The sequence below is a fragment of the Typopeltis vanoorti genome, chromosome 22 (genome assembly GCF_054136105.1).
Source record: "Typopeltis vanoorti isolate ZY-2024b chromosome 22, IOZ_Tvanoo_1.0, whole genome shotgun sequence".
NCBI classification, from domain to species: Eukaryota; Metazoa; Arthropoda; class Arachnida; order Uropygi; family Thelyphonidae; genus Typopeltis; species Typopeltis vanoorti.
Window position 1 is genome coordinate 63,081,125 of NC_143570.1, and position 21,271 is coordinate 63,102,395.

Below are 21,271 nucleotides of genomic sequence, written 5' to 3' on the forward strand. Positions count from 1 at the left end.
AGAAAGAGGCAAAAAATGTGAGAAAATATATATCATATATTTTTTTTAGGGACTCAATCATTAGAAATGTGATGATGAATAAAGTGCACAAAATATGCTTTCTAGTGGAACAATAAGTGCCTCCATAGCGCAATTGGAAGAACGACGATATGTTGCGCCCTTCAATTGGAAAAGGCCTAAGTTCGATTCTCTTCATGACGGGAGAAATCTTTATATGGAATTTTTCAATTGAAGGTGAGTTAGCCGATCTCATATGGAGGTAGCAGGGTTTTTTCTCCCGGAAACTCAGGTTTTTATCCCACATACAGACAAATCGGCCCTTCGGAACACACGCAATTTACAGACAAAAAATACTAGCTGTGGTGGTGGTAGTTGTGGGCAGTAGATGGCATTGATGTAGGTGATTGGTAGTAGAGGTTCTGTGTAGTAGTGGAGAGGGAGAGTCGTACAGTAGGTGTCCTCCTGCGATGACGAGTTTTCAGACTCCTTGGAGGTGTCATGAATAATAATAATAACTGGTGCATTGCAGAGAAGGAAAGAGAGGACATCAAAATTAATAGTAGTTGTGGGCACAAATGACTTAATTGGTGAAAAAAAATGAAGTTGACAGAGGCTTAAAGAAGTTATTACTGCTGGTAAAGGATTATAGTGTTGTCGGAAAAGTCATTAGTGTGTTTCCAGATATTACAGTAGTGAATTGAGAAGAAGAGCAGAGATAATGAATAGTAAGATGGCATCTACTGTATTTCTCATAGCCCTTCATTCTACACCCAGCTTCTCCTGATGTTGCCTTATGAGGATGAAATACACCAATAAACTGATCATTGAATAATTCACCCATATCCTCTGCATTGGTTACCAGTCTTCCAGTGTCATCAACTAGCATCATCCTCCTATGGTAATTTTCCCTTCTACTTGCCACATATCAAAAGAACTCACTAGAATTTTTCTTAGCTTGATTGGCTAATTTATTCTCATACTTTTGCTGCCCTTACCAATTGAGTTGCCCATATCTTCCTGACCTACTCCTTATGAAACTGATCATCACCAACATTCATCTTGTGTTGCCTCCACGGTGCCTTCTTCTTGAACATCCACATATGTGCATTCATTACCACTTCCAGAATCCACTCTCCTTACACAGTTTCCTCCCAACCTCCCTGACCAATTCCATTTTCCTGTCCAACTTACTTTCCTGTTGTACCACTGATACCTTGTTTGTATCACTCATTACACTTCTCAAATGACTCACTCCAAAACAATTCAGATGCAGTCCATTGCTCTTATACAGCTCCATTTATCCCTGAAACTTATCTCACATGTTCACAAAATGTATTCCCTTCTCTTCATGCATTTTTGCTAACATTCCATTCAAAGATCTTTGCTCTCCATTGCAACTCATCATTTCATACCTGGACAACATACAAACTATCCTTCCTGCTACATTGTTGTCTTTCACTAATTACTCCATTTATTTACTGATTACTTCATAATTACTACACTGTTACTCCAAGACACATTCCAAAAGTTCATATGATGGCTAGTGTTAAAATAGCCACTTAATTTCTATTACATGATGAAACATGAACCACAAGATTACTTACTGCTTCTTTTATATAATAATAATAATAATAATAATAATTATTATTATTATTATTATTCACATCTGACCTCCATAGAGTCAGAGACTCATCATGGGAGGTACACATTATTGCACGCAACGCTCATCCAACCATACCTTAAATTGATTCAATATGTCTACATTCACAACACACTCAGCCTATGTATTCCACTCGCCAACCACTCTCCATGCAGAGAACCTGCTGCTCACACCCTCCTAATACAATTTCCAGTGATTACTTCTAGTTCTAAACCCCTTTCCCATTCAATGAAAAATCTCCTCTATGTCAACCTGATAACAACCCCTGACTAACTTATATGTCTCATATAAGTTAGTCAGGGGTTGTTATCAATCATATCACCTCTCTTATACAATGGCATCATGATCTCTTTGTTTCTGTACGTCAGGGCCCTCTGCACCATTGCCATTATCTGATGTGATGGCTTCACAACTTGTGCCATGTTTCCCTGAATTTCAGGTCCTTGTCCACCATCAGTTCTAGATATTTCATCTCCTCTACTTCCTTTAAAATTTACCCACCAAGTGAATACTTGGCATCCCATCGTCTTACCAAATTCAAAACCTTACACTTTTCAATATTGAACTAACAGTTCCACTTACCTACCATTCATTCAATTTATTCAAGTCCTCCTTCATGGCCATAACATCTGCCTGACTCTGCATTGCTCTCCTCAATTTTGCATCATTTGCAAAAACAGCTGCATATCACTATTTAAACCCATTCCAATATCATTAACACATAAATTGAACAAGAATGGTCCCAAAATTGATCCATGTAGTACATATCACTAGTACCTTCCTCTTTTGAATTACTGATCCCCCATATACAACTTTCTGACAACCAGTCACATCTGTTTCAGTTTATTTACAAGCTTGCCATATGGCAGTCTATCAAAAGCTTTTGCAAAATCTGAGTACCCCACTGTATATGCATCTCCCCTGTCCAAGGTATTTGTCACTTGCGAGATAGGATGCGTGAGGAGTGTTTTCCTGGAGGAACAATAGAAAGTGTGTCTATGGCAATTAAGAGGGGTTAAAGGGTGGATGAGATGATTGTGATGTTATTAACAAATGACTTGAGAGGTAATGTAAATTCGTCAGCGTGAGATATGAGATTCTTGCGTGAAGTAGTATGAAAGAAGACGCAGAGAGGAAAGATAGTGTGCATGTTGGCTAGGTATGATTGTGACGAGCTGAGCAGAAGAGCAGTCATATTGAATAATATAATAGCTAGAATGTGTCAGAAGAGAGGATTGGAATATGTGGATGCTTGGAGAACATTTGAGGACAGACAGGAATTGTATGCGAGAGACTGCTTGCATTTGAATGAGGAGGGACGTACGCATCTGGAGAGATTGCTGTTCTGAACGAGTCAGTGTGTCGATGCTGGGGGATAACATCAGGTAGCAGTGAGCCCAGTGGAGTCTAGAGGGGATAATGCTGGGTACAGAAACAGTTGCATTTTTATGCTTTATACCAATGCCAGCAGTATCCGTAATAAAGGAGAGAAATTGATGGTGCTGTCTAAAGATTATTGGGATCACTGAGAAGTGCTTGACAGAAGAATATATAATAACAGGAATAGAAGTAGCAGGGTACAGCATTTTTCAGCAGGATAGGAAGGGAAAGCATGGTGGTGGAGTACTGCTTATGATAAGTAACGACTTATGTCCTCTAACAGTGGAGGCTTTGGAAGGCAGTAACACTAAGAATTTTGAAAGCATATGGTGTGAGGTAGAGGTGGCAAGACAGGATATTTAGTGGGGTGTTGTTACAAACCAAAGAGCACAGAGGGTGTGGACTAGGAGATGTTTAGAAAGTTGAGTTTGTCAAGTGCAAGAAGAATGATCGTTATGGGAGATTTTAACTACAGCAGTATAAATTGGGGAGAGGAAGATGCATGTAACAATAAGGAAATAGAATTTCTAGAATTCTTGAGGGATAAATGTCTTAGGCAGCATGTAATAAAGGGAACAAGAGGTCCAAGAGATTTGGATTTGGTCATAGCATCAGAAGAGCTGATAATAAGTGAGATGACATCACCCCCACCAGTTGAAGACATTGACCATGTAGTTTTGACTTGGAAGAATAAACATGCAGGAGTATCAAAGACACGGGAACTTATGTGGAATTATAATGCAGGTGATTAGAATAGTCTTAGATATCAACTTGGGGAAGTTTCATGGAGGGAGGAATTGGAAGGCCAGGATATCACTAGTGCTTGGGAAATTGTGAAGGAATATTTGTTAGCAGCAATAGTAAGCTGTATTCCATGAGTGAAGAAGAGGACACAATTTGGTGTAAAGTGGATGACGAACAATATTAGACAGGAGCTACATGTGAAAAAGAGGCTATGGAAAAGATATAAAGAGACAGGTGAAGAGCAGATGCATGAAGACTATAAGACACAGGCCAAGAGAGTGACTTACATGGTAAGGAAGACGAAACTGGAATATGAGAAGAGATTAGCCCTAAGATCCAAAGAAAATCCTAGGGAATTTTTTAGCTATGTGGCAAGTAGGAGGAGAAATGATTGTGGAAGAATGACATCGTGGGATAACAATGGGAAAAGAGTGACTGATGCAGAGGACATAGCGGAATTGTTCAATGAATAATTTATTGGTGTATTCAGCGCTGGCGCCTAATATTTTTCTTGTGTGCGATTAATGTTCGGCGCCTTTCCAAAAAAGTTTTTTTTTTAATAAAGTGTGAATAAAACAAACAGGAATGAAAAACATACGAAAACCACTTTACAGTATAATGTTACCTACGGATTAGTCCTGCTTATACAATTTTTTTTTTACATGGAACTCAACAATTAATCATAAATTGATTTATGATACATCAAAAAGTAAACAAGAACTATTTTAGGTATATTTTCATAAATTTTAATCAAAAATTACAGTGATATAATTGGGTCCAGGATATAGTTTCAGAATTTATTTGTTTGTTTCCAGGAAGATCTAAAGGGGCCTGAATGGAAGACGACGTACATTCATAATTACATGTACCATTCTGTACCATTCATTGTTTGTTTAAACTCTTATCTGATATTTTTTGACATCTTTTAGGTGCCTTTTCTTCTGCGACGCCTGTGTATATTGCACACTTCGCACCACCAGCCGGGCCTGAGTGTATTTCATCCTGGAGAAGTAAATTTTAATACTAGAGGGATAGGGCAGGTTCGAGGTTTAGAGGTGCAGAAGGAAAATGTGTTCCAAATACTGAGTAATCTGGATGTCTGTAAAGCTATGTGACTGAATGATATTTCACCATGAGTTTTGAGAGAATGTGCTAAGGTACTGACAGCTCCTTTGACCTGGCTTTTCAGTGAAAGTCTGGCTACAGGAAAGGTGCCCAGGGAATGAAAGGAAGGTAAGATAGTGCCATTGCATAAGGATGGTAGGACTAGAAGTGTCTAATTATAGGCCAGTGTGTGTCATCAGTAGTTGTTAAGATCTTCGAGAAATTAGTTAGGGACCATATACAACATTGGGCAGATGAGGGTAATGTTATCTGTGAGAGTCAACATGGATTTGTGAGGGGGTGCTCTTGTTTTAGTAATATGCTAGCCTTTTGTAATAAAGTTACAAGAGCAGTAGATGAATGAAGGCATATACTGACATTTTCTTGGATTTAGCGAAGGCATTTGACAGGGTGCCACATGATAAGCTGATATTTAAGTTGCAGCACATGTATTTGGATGTCTGGTTGGTCAACTGGATTCATTATTGACTGTCTGATCGGTATCAGAGAGTTGTATATGGTGAGGCAGTTTCATGGAGGCAGAGGGTTACAAGTGGGTTCCCACATGGCTTAGTACTGGAACCTATATTGTTTAACCTTTATATCAATGACATTGTCCGTGGATTGCAAGGGATATTTGGTTGTTTGTGGATGATGTGAAGCTGGGAAGACTTATTAATAGATATATGAAGAGCCAAAGGCTTCAATTCGGCGACATATAACTTGTTTAAGTTAAGGGATATTACATCCCATATAGTTTCTTAGCCGAATAAGAAACTCAAAGAGTTTCATGCCGAATATAGTATAGTAGAAACTATATAAAGTTCGGCGATTCCAAGCGTATGCAAATACCTGGATACTGCAGCACTGATCCCAAAGGGTAATGCAAGCTGGGGCAACTCGTGGTAGAAGTGGAGCGAGCTCTGATCACTATTATTGATATTTGCCCATAATGTGAACTTAGCTCCTTGGAACTGTATTTTTGTTCACATTATTAACTTTATATAGTTTCTACTATACTATATTTGGCATGAAACTCTTTGAGTTTCTTATTCGGCTAAGACACTATATGGGATGTAATATCCCTTAACTTAAACAGACTTATTAATGATAATGTAGACGTGGTAGTCATGAAAGAGGATTTGAATAAGCTAGACAGATGGGCAAATGAATGAGAGTCTTGGTTTAATGTAGAAAAATGTAAGGTCTTGAGGTTTGGGACACATCGATGGGATGCTGTATACATTATTGGAGGAGATATCCTGGATGATGTAGGGGAGACAAGAAATCTGGGGTTGATGATTGATAGAAACCTGAAATTCAAGGGACATATTGCAAAGGTGGTGAATGTAACACAAAGGATTGCTGCAATAATGAGAAGGACGCTGACGTGCAGAGATAAAAGAATTATCATTCCATTGTATAAGACCCTGATCAAACCACACTTGGACTATTTTCTCAGATTTTGTCTCCAGGATTTAATGGGGATAAATTAACTGTGGGAAGGGTACAGAAGCAGATAACAAAGACAGTTTCAGGACTGTACAATGTAAGTTATGGGATGTTAGTTATGAGGATCGGCTGAGGGAATGTGGACTGCAGAGTTTGGTGGATAGAAGAAGGAGAGGTGATATGATTAGGACTTTTAAACTGTTGAGAGGTGGTTACAGGGTTGACACTGGGGAGTTCTTTCGCTTGGTTGAACAGTGGGAAGGAGCGATGACAAGGGGCCATCCCTAGAAGTTACGAAAGGAAACTGTGAGCAAGAAGGTGAGGAATGGTTTCTTTGCATGGAGGGTGGTTGAACCATGGAATGCATTGCCTGATAGAGAGGTGAGAGCGAGAATGGTCAATGAGTTTAAGTAGGGTATGATAGACTTTGTGTTTCCTGGGAGGAACCTCCCACGTTGCGTCTTGATAGACTTGTGTTTTCTAGTAAGGACATCCCGTGATGAGTCTTTTGACTCCTTGGAGGCCTAAATAATAATAATAATAATAATAGTAAGTCAGTTAGTGAAACGTGATCTTACTTTATCAAACTCATGCTGATCACAGAGAATATTACTGTTATCAACTCATTTCTGTATCCTACCCCTCACCAATCTCTACAGTTCCTTTACTACAACTCCATATATACAGATTGACCTATTATCTGTATCACCACTTTTATGTAGTGGAACATTTTTACCCTCGTTCCACTCCTTGGAACCTGTGCTGTTGCAAGACTCTTATTAAACAGGTATGCCAGCGTTACTGCCAATTCCCTGGAAAATTCCCTTAAGATGTGTGGTGATATGTCATCAAATCCTATCACCTTATTGATATCAAGGTTATTTATTTCCTCAAATATCTCCTGCTCACTCACAATTAAGCCATCGTCTCCTATGTCCTGTACACTTAAGTCTTCATGATTCCACACTGATCAGGTTGAAACTCCCCTTATAAATTGATCACTGTATACCTCAACAATGTTTTCTGCAGCAGTTACCTTCCTACTATTTTCATCTATTAAGATTATCTTACCATGATCATTCATCCTTCTACTTGCCACATATCTAAAAAAACACTCTAGTGTTTTTCTTTGCTTGGTTTGCCAATTTCTGCTCATACTGCACTTTTGTTTTCCCTGCTAACTGAGTCACTCTGATCTGATTTTCCCTTTCAGTCATTTCTGCCCATAAGTGGCTTTGTAGGCATTGCCCACAAAGTATTCCTGGTGAGATTTTTACAGGGTGATTCACCTCTGTTTCCCCCCCCCCCCCAATTTATCTGGGCTCAGGACTGGCATATGGCTGTGACGTATTCATAACCGTAATCCATGTGTGTTCATGTGGCTGGTTTGCGTGTTCTCAGGCACGAAAATCCTGAGTTTTCGGATGCAAAACTCACCTACATCAGTATGAGACCGACTAAATAACCTTTAATTGAAAGAGACCAAATTTAGGTTTCTCACGTCACTGATGGGAATTGAACCCAGGTCTTTCCTACCAAAGGGCTTCGTCTATATTGAGTGAGCTATGGAGACTTGAGTCACTCTCCTGGCTTATTTTTTATACTCTTCATGAAACTGATTAATGCCATTATTCATCTTATATTGCCTCCAAATTACATTCTTCTTCCAGATTTCATGCTTAAGATCCTCATTCATCCATTTTACACCTATTTAGCCTTTTACCGTTTGGAATACATTCACACATTGATACTGTTATGTATTTCTTCTAAGTAGCATTTATTTCCTTATCACTCAACTTCTAATTCCATGCTATAGTTCCAAGCTGTCTTCTAAGCTTGTCATTATCACCAGCCTTATAATTCCACATATATCCTTTCCTCACAGAAGTCTATCTATTGCTAGCCACAATCCAGGTAATCTCTTCATGATCACTTATATTATGAAGTGGTCTGCCAAAAAGTAACACTGCAGCACTAGAGAGGAATCTGTTAAGATTATTACATGACAATGACGAAATCATCATGCTTAAAACATCAGAAGTCAGTTCGATGGCAAATTTAAATAGTGTGGATTATGATAACAATATTACATAGGTGTTATCAGAGTCTTCAAGTTATTTCTAAATGGACCATGATCTCATTTGGTTTAACACACAAAAACCACAGATTTGATGTATAATATAATACATTTGAATTCATATCAGACATTCAGATCCTTCTTGAAAAACTCTGTACTTTTTAGAGAAACTTTCAGACACACACAGAAACCACCACATACTTTATATTAGCTAGTTTAGACTTAGTGTCATTGTTTACGAATGTCACTTTGGAAGAATCGGTAAATATCTATCCTTGTAGAACTATTTTCTCCTGACATTATACACCTCTTCCATTATTGCCTTCAATCATCATTCTTTATTTGGAAAAGGAGATTTTACCACCAAATTGATGATCTGGCAAATGGCTCATTTCCATTGCCCCTCTCACTAACTTTTATTATTATTACCACCCCAAGACCTCATGGGGGTGGGAGGTCCTTTTATCACACACACACACACACATCTCATCATACCATGTTTTAAACACATTCAAACTATTTGCAGGTACCACATTCTCAGGCAAGGCATTCCAATCATTCACAACTCTGCATGAAAAAAACCTGCCTCTCACTCTCCTACTCACACCCTCTTTATAGAGTTTCCAGGGATGACCTCTGGTTCTCCCCTGATCTCTCACTATTCTCTGTAAAACTTCTCCAGCATAGATCCTATAACAATCCCTTACCAACTTGTAGGACTCTATCATATTTCCACTCATCCTCCTGTCCACCAGACTCTGCAAATTACATCCTCTCAATCTTTCCTCATACTCGACATTCCAGAGGTCAGAAACTACCTTAGTCAGTCTCCTTTGGACGCTTTCCAACATCTCTTCATCTTTCTGAAAACCCGGTAACCAAATCTGGGCACAATAGTTCATGTGTGGCCTAATCAAAGCTTTATACAACGGAACAAGAATCTCCCTACTTCTACACATCAGTGTCCTCCACATCATTCCCAGAAGCCTTTGTGTTGTCTTCACAATTTTGGCGATGTGTCCCCTAAATTTTAGATCCTTATCCACTATCACCCCCTGATCTCTTAATTCCTCTACCTCCAACAATATATTCTTATGAACCATAAATTCTGCATCCCATCTTTGTTTTCCAAATTTTAAAACCTTACATTTTGCAACATTGAACTCACATCCCCATTTCCATGCCCAATCACTCAATCTATTCAAGTCTTCCTGTAAGGCCACAACATCTTTACTACACTTCATGGTTTGTCCCAACTTTGCATCATCTGCAAACAACTGAATATCTCCATCCAAATCTTCACCTATATCATTAATATACAAGTTAAACAGCAATGGACCTAAAACGGACCCCTGAGGCACTCCACTAGAGACTTTCCTTTTCCTTGATATCGCTTCCCCATACACAACATGTTGACACCTATCAGATAGTCAGTCTCAAATCTAATGCACCAATCTAATATCAAACCCATCTGCTCTAATCTGACTGTCAACTTATCATGAGGTACTCTATCAAAAGCTTTTGCGAAATCCAAGTATATTACTGTGTATCCGTCTCCTCTGTCCAAGGAAGCAGTCACTTTATTGTAATAAGTAAGTAGATTACTAAAACATGACCTCCCTTTAGCAAATCCATGCTGTCCATCAAAGATTATACCATTGTTGTCAACGCAACTCTGGATCCTAGTTCTCACCAGCTTCTCCAACAACTTAACCACAACACCTGACTCATAGATAGGCCTATAGTTTGATGCTTGAGTTTGATCAAATACTTTATGAAGTGGCACAAATCTTGCCCTCCTTCCACTCCTTAGGAACTTGACCGAGTGCAAGACTCATATTAAAAAAATATGTCAAGGCAGCGTCAACTCCCTGGCACATTCTCTCAGAATACGTGGGGATATACTATCAAGTCCCACAGCCTTATTAACATCTAGTTTACTCAACTCCCCATACACCTCTTGCCCACCTACAGTCAGTTTCTCCTCCCCATCATCAACTGCTCTCAATCCCTCCATGAAGTCACATTCACAAGATTGATAGATCTTTATGAACTGCACATTAAGTATCAACACCACACATTCTGCATCAGCTTTCTTTATACCATTTTCTCCAAAATGGTATAAAGTTCTGTTCCTGCTGTTCATACCTTTCTTTAGCTACCCTCACCAACCAAGTCACCCTCCTTGCTTGGTCTTTGTAGAACTCATGGAATTGGTTATTTCCACTTCTCTTATACTGCCTCCACAATGCCCTTTTTCTCTGTATTGCATGCTTAATCTCTTTATTCATCCATCTCACACCCACCTTATTTAACCTTTTCACCCTTGGAATACATTTAGACATTGTATCTACTAGATATTGAAAATCCCCGAAGCTGCATCAATCTCTTTTCCTGCTAACCCCTTACTCCATGCAACACCCGCAAGCTGTCTCCTGAGCTCTTCATAATTACCCCTCCCCCTTGTAGTTCCGCATATACCCTTTTCTCACATAGGTCCTCGCACTGCTGGCAACCACCCAGGTAATCACCTCATGGTCACTCTTACCAATTGGTGGATGATTTGACATCTCATTTACAATTACATCCTCTGATGCGATGACCAAATCCAAGACCCTCAATCTTTGTGTGCCCTCTGTTACATACTGTCTGAGGTAGTTATCCCTCAAAAACTCAAGAAACTCATTTTCTTTACTTCCACTTGCTATCTCATCATTCCAGTCTATATTGCCTTAATTAAAATCACCCATAATGATCACCCTTTTCTTATTTACTTGGCTAATGTGATTGTACATTTCATTATCACCACCATTCACATTACCTGGTCTATAACAACATCCCACCAAGTATTTGATTCCATTCACCTCTAATCACACCATACTGCCTGAAAACCACCAGATTATTTCCCTCTAGCATCTCCACCCTATATGGACATAACTCTTTCTCTATCATCAATAGCACTCCCCCCTCTGTCCTCATGAAATACATCATACCCTTCCATCTCTATTCCTTTCAGGATGTCATCCTCTTCCAACCATGTCTCACTTATTCCGACAATCTTTGGTTGAACAGACGCAATTAGTGCAACCATTTCATCTGACTTGTTTCTTATACTTCTAGCATTTGTATACAAACACAACAGCTCATTTCTGGATCTACAGCTAGTTCCATTGATACCACTCACTCGATGTGATCTCTCCATGCTCGACTGTTGCCATTTCCCTTTCTGCTTCTTCATTTTAAACCCTTTTCAATTCCAACTGTTTCACCTCTTGATCCCAGGTCATCCCATTCCTTTCCTGCCTACACATGCTCACCTCCTTGTGGAGCATCCACCTTTGTCATGCTGTGTACCCCCTGTCCACCCTAAGCCTTCCCGTTTTCCTGCTCCTCTTGCACACCTATTCTCACATTTTCTATACTCACACCACTCACTTCCCCATTCATAACTACCTCTTCAATCTCTCTTGTCTTACTCTCCCGCTCTTCTGCACCACTTCCCACTCGATCTGATTCATTCTCTCTATTCACTTCTCTATCTTCAAGCAGCAGTCTCTCCAAGCGACTCACACCATGACTACTCAAATGCAGTCCATCGCTCTCATACAGCTCACTTCGTCCCTCAAACTCATTTCATACATTCTACAGGCTGAAATGTGTGAGGAGACTGTACTCCCGTCTCCTCACACATTTCAGCCAGCATGTGATTCATAATCCTTGCTCTCTGCCTCATTTCACCACAGTCATACCTAGGCAATACGGTAGCTATCCTTCCTGTCACACTATTCTCTTTAACCTTCTAAGCAGCCTCCTGACATCCATTCTGACACACTCTTTGTCCTCTCTCAAATCATTCGTACCTATTAATACTATTAACTCTTTTGCTCGCTCCTGCATGATATCCAATGCTTCAATCGCTCTGCTCATTTTAGTGCCTAGAAAACATACTGTGTGCATTTTATCCTGCAGCACACTTTTAATAATGGAGTCGCCACACAACGCCACTCGCTCATCTTTTGTTAACTCTTTCATTCCATCATTATTTAGTTTAATAATTTTTACTTGAATTTTCTTAATTTCACTCCTCATCCATTTCATTTCTTGCCTCATCCAATCCAATTGAACTTCCGAATCTCATGACGCATTCTCTCTATCATTCAATCTTTCTAACTTTCTAACTCTCAACCCTGTCTTCTCATTTTCACTCTCATTCATCCTTCTTTGTTTCCGTACTTTTGATCCAACATGCGTCCAACTTTTGCTATCATGTTTTCCATTTTCACACTCATTCATCTTTCTTTGTTTCTGTTCTTTCAAATATATGGAAAAGTTTGAGGAAGAACCACGGACAATCCTAAACCTACTTGTCTTGTAGAGATATGTTGGTGATATTTTTATTATATGGAAGCACATCCAGAAAGACCTTTAAGATTTTGTAAAATTCTTGAGTGATCACCATAAAAATAAAATTCACGTTGGAAACCAAAAGGGATGTTAAATTACCATTCCAAGGCTATCCTTCTCAACATAATTAACAATAGAGGATTAACATTAGAAGTTTACATGTTGTAATCAGTAGATTGAAATATTGCCTTGCCAAATGATATCTATGTATGCAATGTGGACTGATTCTCTTAAACAAGAGCCAATAAACAGATTTTATTGTCATTTTCGTGTTCATCACATCAAAATTAGTAAAGAATTGCTATTTTTATTTCAGATGAAAACTGTATGTTGTCCAGTGTTATTGTTATCGTTACATACTCTTCTAAGGGCTCATCACGAGAGGGCATCATTCCACTGCACAACCCAGCACTACTTTATCCCAATCTACATATTATAACAACATCCACCATCTACAACTCACTAATAGTAAGAGTTATCCAGAAAACTCAAGTATTTGCCTATGTGTGAAAACACATAGACAAATTGTCTGAAGAGAACACATGCAATTAACAGACAAAACGACTATTAGTGTATGGTGGATAGTGACATTGTATATAGATGGTGACATAGTGTATAGATAGAGGATTAATAAGGGTGGACAGTAGGTCATGGTATGGAGCACCTTCCCAAGGTGAATCCTTGAATTCCTTGGAGGTGTCACATAATACTAATAACAATAATTACTAGTGAATAATAACAAATAATTTAAATTACATTGTAAATTCAAATATTAATTAAAAGGAAAAAGTAACACTTCTTTACAGCAATGGTTTTCCTACAACTAGGGAGTTAAAAATGCTGACCAATAAAAATGGTTTTCCTACAACTAGGGAGTTAAATTTGAACTGATATTTGTTAAAAAATGAAGGCATTTCTTAGTTAGTTGAAATCACTTTATTTATTTGTTTATTTTTTATGACTGTTGCTTCCCAAAATGTTGATCATGTGTATATTGTTTATATATATTATTTTGTATATATATGCAAAGGAATACATATACAAAAGTATATGGATGTATATGTACTGTGTTATTTTTGGTGTTCTGTTCACTTTCATAAATACACAAACTAATATTTACTTAAATAATAATTATTATTACCCAGATGCACCCTGAACATAAGACTGGGAATAGTTTTACTGTGAATAGTTTTGTACTCTTCTGTGTTGGTTGCAAGAGGGATGGAGGGAGGATGCAGTTTATATATTTTATAAGGTTTGTAGTCATTCACTAAAAATGTGTTGCAAAGGTACCTTGATCTCAGTTTCAAGGGCTGTGTCACCTAAACAAATAGCCCTGAGAACATTTTGGACAATCATGCTACCACCCAGCCTATACTATTGGGCTGGGTGTTGGCATGACTGCTTGGGTAAATATCTTCCTATATGTGTGAGTATATAAACAGAAGAGAATAATTTGTCTGCTATTTTGCTTTATGACTAAATAGCAGACTCCCTTAAGACTAAAATAAATGTTTTAGTCTTAAGGGAGATTAAGACTAAAACATTTATTCCAGCGATGCTCCAGTGCCATTATCTCGTCCCTGTAGTGGCTCTCAGTAAGATCTCCAAAATACTCCTCTATAGCTGCAATCACCTATTGATTCGAATAAAAATGCTGACCAGTGAGGAAGAGTTTGAGTTTTGGGAAGAGATAGAAGTCAGAGGGAGCTAAATCTGGGGAATAGGGTGGATGTTCCAACAATTCATAGTGCAGATCCCTTAATTTTCCCATTGCCAAAACACCTTTGTGGGCAGGTGCATTGTCCTGATGAAAGATGATTTTTTCTTATGCAAACCAGGTCTTTTCTCATGAATTTTTTCATCTAGTTTGGTTAACAGATCGAAATAATGTTCCCCAGTTATTGTTTTACCCTTTTCAAGATAATTAATAAACAAAATGTCTTTAGCATCCCAAAACACCGATGCCATGAGCTTTCCTGCTGATGGAACTGACTTTTCTCTTCTTTGGTGCTGAACAATCGGCTTTTGTCCGCTGGTTGGATTCTATTGTGTAATGGTGAATCCAGATCTCATCCATAGTAATAAATTGATGCACAAAATAGGTTTTATTCTTATTAAAATGCTCCAAGCACTGTTCAGAGATTTTCATGCGAGTGTATTTTTGATCTGCTATGAGCAAGTGTGGCACCTATCTTGTGCAAAGCTTTTTCATACAATTCTTTATGCAAAATATATCCTACACATTCTTTTAAAATGCTTATAGTCTCAGCAATTTCACAAAATTGACTCATCGGTCATCCAATACTATATCATGCACTAGATCCACTTGATCAATGATTTCTGGTGTTGTTACCCTTTTTGGACATCCTTCATGTGGATCATCTTCAAGGCTGTTACAGCCATGTTTAAACTCGGCAGTTCTTAATTGTCGAAAATGAAGGAGAAGAGTGCCCATAAACTTTTATGAATTTCAAATGAATTTCTTTTGGCATTAAACCTTCTTTTACAAAGAATTTTATAATTGCACGATACTCAATTTTATCCATTTCAAGGGATACAGACAACACTTTTGCTTCAGAAAGCTGTATTAAACAAACTACTTGATAGAATGCCTTGCAATTTCACATGGATGCTTATGACAGATGTACCAACATAGAAAAATAAATCTTGCCAATACAGTTGCGATCTATGGTCAAGGCTGAGAACTTTTCAAACCACCCTTGTGTGTGTATATATATAGAAATAACAACAACTGTTATTTCTATATATATATATATATATATATATATATATAGAGAGAGAGAGAGAGAGAAATAACAGTTGTTGGAAATTTGAGTATTTTGTTTTGTTAAATATCTTTCTGAAGATGCTGTCAGCTATAAACACAGCAAAAAATATTGGAGTAACATTAATTTTTAATCTTTGAAAGGGCCTGTGAGTCAAATCTATTTTCATGATTTTTCATAGATTGAGGGAATGCTATTTGTAGAGCCATATTATTATTATTATTCCTGACACCTCCAAGGAGTCCGAAGACTCATCGCGGGAGGACACCTACCGCTGTCTCAACCACTACACCGAACCTCAACTATGAATCATCTCTATCAACGCCATCTACCGGCAACCACTACTAGTATTTTTTGTCTGTAAATTGCATGTGTTCTGAAGGGGTGATTTGTCTATATGATTAGAAGAAGGAGAGTGGATGAGATCGAGATTAAAAGGTGGTGAGCAGTTGTTACCAGATTAATGTGAAAGATGTTTTCATGGAGCAGAGTGAGACAAGGTTAGAAAAAGTGGTTATGCCAGATAGGTAATGGGCGGTAATGGAGTGAGGAGCGGACTCATTGCATGGCGAGTAGGTGTTAAGTGGAATGCTTTGCCTTAGAGTGATGTGAATATGAAACTGTGAATATGTTCAAGGCATGGTTTTATGATATTTTTGCATGAGTGTGTGGAATTCTTCTCCTGTTCATCAGGCTTTGCAAATTTAATTCCATTTATCTGTCTTTCAACACATTCAAAAGACCAGATACCGTGCTAGTTAAACTTCTCTGGAACCGTTCTAATATATCCTCCTCTCCAAGAAAACCAAGTGATCAATTTTAAGTACAGTAATTTAAATTAGGCCTGAACAAGGCCTTATACAATGGAACTACAATCTCCATATTTCTACATGTCGTAGTTCTCTGCATTATTGCCATTATCTCCCGAGCTTGCACAATGTGACTCTTGAACTTTGTATCATTTTCCACCACCACTCCTAGATCTCTGATCTCTACCTCCTTTCAAATTTCTCCACATGATGTATACTTTGCATTCCATTGTTGCCTATGAAATTTCAGAAATATCAGTTAAGAATATTGAACTGATAGTTCCACTTGCTTGCATGCTCATGCAACCTGTTTGTGTTTTGCTGATAGTCCCAAAAACTTTGCATCTCCATCTGAAATCAGATGGCAAAATAAATTATGTTAAAGTTGATTAGAACCAAATATTCCTTTTTCAAATTCTATTTTTTTTATGATTTAGTATAATTAGTAAATTATTTGATAGTAAAACTATCATAATATTTATATCTGAATTTATCAAGTGTTTGTATGTTTATGTTTCATAAAAATTGTATTACTAAAGTTTCTTCCTTATTTCAGTACATGTCACAAAGCAGCTTGGAGATGTGAGCAGAAGGAATGTCCTGGAATTTGTACAATCTGGGGAGAGTCCCATTTTAAAACATTTGATGGTCGGATGTTTGAATTTCATGGTGAATGTGAATATGTTTTAGCTAAAGGTCATATGGATGAAAATGTTGATTTCTCCATCACTATTCAAAATGTTCCTTGTGGGACAAATGGCATCACTTGTAGCAAATCATTTTCATTTGATTTAGGTAAGGGATTTACTTTTGCAATTTTTTGTGCATTCATTTATGTGAATGAATATATGGATAGTAGACATATAGGTATCTATGCAGCTCTATGAATAGGTGTAGTTCTATTGATAGACAAGTGTTGGTAACTGAATTTGATAGGTGATTGGCTGTCACATAGGTGGCACCAGTGTTTTACATAAGGAAAGCAGTATCTTGGAAAAGGAATCTCCTTAGTGCGAAGAACAGACTCATACTGCATAAGTCTGTTCTTGGACAGTTATTGTTTGACTTGTATATTAATGATATTGGGACAGCTTTAGCTGTAGATGTGCAAATGTCTGCAGATGATACAAAATCGGAAAAAAGTAGGAATAGAGCAGAGGTTGTGGGTTGTCCAGTGAATGGAGCTGCCATTTCAGTGTTGTGAAGTGTAAGGTTTTGAAATTTGGTTAGCATGGATAGAATGCTGTTAGAACAGAGTATGTAGTTGAGGAAATTTTGAAAGATGTGAAGAAGGCGAGAAATCTTGAAGTGGCTGTGAACAGGGAGTGAAGTTCACGAATCACATTGCTAAAATTGTAAGCACATTATGAGGAATTATGGGTGCAATGAAGAGGACTTGTCATATAGCAATTAAAAAGGTTGTGGTTACTTCTGTATAAGGCCTTGATCAGACCATGTAAAGATTACTGTGCACAGATCTGGTTCCCTAGTTATCAGGATGAGGGTACATTGGAAAGGATTTAAAGAAAATTGACTAAAGCATTGTTGGTTCTCTGGAAAGTTGGGTACAAAAACAAATTGAGAGAATGTCATTTACAAAGCCTCAACAATAAGAAAGGAAGGATGGGAGAGGGAGTTGATATTATTGTGCTGGTAAGAAGTTATTACCAAATTTATGTGGAAGAGATTTTTATAGAATTTAGAGAGACAGAAATAGAACAAGAGGGAATCCCTAGAAGCTATATGAGGTGATTACCTGGGTTACTGCAGTGCAAGGACCTCTGTGAGAAAAGGTTATATGTGGAACTACAAGGGGGGGGTAATTATGAAGAGCTCAGAAGACAGCTTGTGGGTGTAGCGTGGAATGAGGAGTTAGCTAGAAAAGAGATCAATGCAGCTTGGGGGATTTTCAAAAACTGTTTAGTAGATGCAATGTCTAAAGGTATTCCAAAGGTGAGAAGGTTAAATAAGGTGGGTGTGAGATGGATGAATAAAGAGATTAAGCATGCAATACAGAGAAAAAGGGCATTGTGGAGGCAGCATAAGAGAAGTGGAAATAACCAATTCCATGAGGTCTACAAAGACCAAGCAAGGAGAGTGACTTGGTTGGTGAGGGTAGCTAAAGAGAGGTATGAACAGCAGTTGGCTAATGAAGCCAAAAAGAATCCTAAAGAGTTCTTTCGATATGTAGCCAGCAAAAGAAAGAATAATTATGGAAGGATGACATTGATTGGAGAAAAAGGCATAAAGACAGCTGATGCAGAATGTGTGGTGGAGATATTTAATGAGCAGTTCATAAAGATCTTTAAATCTTGTGAATGTGACTTCATGGAGGAATTGAGAGCAATTGATGATGGGGAGGAGAGACTGACTGTAAGTGAGCAAGAAGTGTATGGGGAATTGAGTAAACTAGATATTAATAAGGCTGTGGGACTTGATAATATATCACCACATATTCTGAAAGAATGTGCCAGGGAGTTGACACCAGCCTTGACATATTTTTTTAATATTAGTCTTGCACTCGGTCAAGTTCCTAAGGAGTGGAAGGAGGACAAGATTGTGCCACTTCATAAAGGAGGTGATAGAACTCACGCATCAAACTATAGGCCTATCTGTGTCAGGTGTTGTGGTAAAGTTGTTGGAGAAGCTGGTGATAACTAGGATCCGGAGTTGGGTTGATAACAATGGTATTATCTTTGATGGACAGCATGGATTTGCTAAAGAGAGGTCATGTTTTAGTAATCTGCTTACTTATTACAATAAAGTGACTGCTTCCTTGGACAGAGGAGAAGGATACACAGTAATATACTTGGATTTTGCAAAGGTTTTTGATAGAGTATCTCATGATAGGTTGACAGTCAAACTACAGGAGATGGATATTAGATTGGTGCATTGGATTGGAGACTGGCTATCTGATAGGTATTAACAAGTTGTGTATGGGGGAGCGATATCCAAGAAAAGGAAAGTCACTAGTGGAGTGCCTCAGAGGTCTGTTTTAGAGTCATTGCTGTTTAACTTCTATATTAATGATATAGGTGAAGATTTGGATGGAGATATTCAGTTGTTTGTAGATGATGCAAAGTTGGGACGAACCATGAAGTGTAGTGAAGATGTTATGGCCTTACAGGAAGACTTGAATAGATTGAGTGATTGGGCAAGGAAATGGGGATGTGAGTTCAATGTTGCAAAATGTAAGGTTTTAAAATTTGGAAAACAAAGATGGGATGCAGAATTTTTACTTGGTGAGAATATATTGTTGGAGGTAGAGGAAATAAGAGATCAGGGGGTGATAGTGGATAAGGATCTAAAATTTAGGGGACACATCGCCAAAATTGTGAAGACAACACGATGGCTTCTGGGAATGATGGAAAGGACACTGACATGTAGAAGTAGGGAGATTCTTGTTCCATTGTATAAGGCTTTGATTAAGCCACATATGGACTATTGTGCCCAGATTTGGTCACTGGGTTTTCAGAAGGATGAAGAGATGTTGGAAAGGGTCCAAAGGACCCTTGACTAAGGTAGTTTCTGACCTGTGGAATGTCGAGTATGAGGCAAGATTGAGAAGATGTAATTTGCAGAGGCTGGTGGACAGGAGGAAGAGGAGAGATATGATAGAGACCTAAGTTGATAAGGGGTTGTTATAGGATCAATGCTGGAGAAGATTTACAGAGAATAGTGGGAGATCAGGGAAGAACCAGAGGTCATCCCTGGAAACTGTATAAAGAAGGTGTGAGAGGCAGGTTTTTTCGTGCAGAGTTGTGAATGATTGGAATGCCTTGCCTGAGAATGTGGTGTCTGCAAAGAGTTTGAATGTGCTTAAAACACGGTATGAAGAGCTGTGTTTTATGATGAGTCTTTGATTCAATGAGGTCTTGGGGTGGTAATAATAATAATATATAAAAAAGGCTAATCAGTAGAATGAGGTGAATGCTCTATCCATAGAGTGCAGTTGGTGAGAAGAATGCATTATCTGAAGAGGATGGTGAGTACTACAATTGAATTAGAATTATATGAACTTTCTGTGTGAGGACCTTTCATGATGAGTCTTTTGATTTCACATAGGACTAACGTTAATATTAAAACAATAATAAATAGAATCATAATTCATTTTATCTTATTCTTTACTTGCTCTTTATGAATATGTTTTCTAGATTTATATACACTATATATATATATTGCACTTCCGGAGGATGAGATCACATGCTATATACTATATTAACGGAAATGAACTGCAAGATGTTGACAAGGCAGGGGATCTGGGAGTTATTGTGGACAGAGAACTTAAGTTTAAAGGGCATACTGCAAAGATTGTGAAAATATCACATCAAATTACATGGTTGTTGAAGAACACACTAACAAGTAAGGATAAGGAAGTTATTGTTTCACTTTATAAGGCATTAATGAGACTGCATTTCAACTATTGTGCACAGATCTGGTCACCTTGATTTCTTGGTGATGAAGAAATCTTGGAGTGGATTCAGAGGTGAGTTACAAAGATTGTTCCAGGTCTGTGAGATGTTCCCTACGAGGAGAGATTGAAGATCTGTGGGCTCCAAAAACTAGCTGATAGACACAGGAGAGGAGATATGATAGAGGCATATAAATTATTAAAGGGATTTTACAGGATTGATACTGATTACATTTTTAAGACCAGTGCAGGAAGGGAGAGGACTAGGGGCCATCCCTGGAGATTATGTACTAGTGTGCTTAACAAGGCTGTTAGGACTAGATTTTTTACTTGGAGTGTTGTAAAGGGATGGAATGCATTGCCAGAGGTGGTTGTGAATGCTTCATTTGTGAATGAATTTAAGGAGAAGTATGATAGGTATTGTGTAAAAAAATGGTTAGG

The 21,271-nt window shown here is 38.1% G+C and overlaps 1 protein-coding gene across 4 annotated transcripts in view; it reads left to right on the plus strand.

Annotated features, from left to right (window-relative positions):
- The window catches only part of LOC150094462 (hemocytin-like), a 2,636,009-nt gene that overhangs the window by 613,939 nt on the left and 2,000,799 nt on the right, over positions 1 to 21,271 (plus strand). For all 4 annotated transcript variants that reach the window (XM_090412206.1, XM_090412207.1, XM_090412208.1 and 1 more), the window contains exon 20: positions 16,976 to 17,214. In XM_090412206.1, coding sequence (XP_090268332.1) covers positions 16,976 to 17,214 — 239 coding nt within the window. The remainder of the gene's footprint in view (positions 1 to 16,975; positions 17,215 to 21,271) is intronic.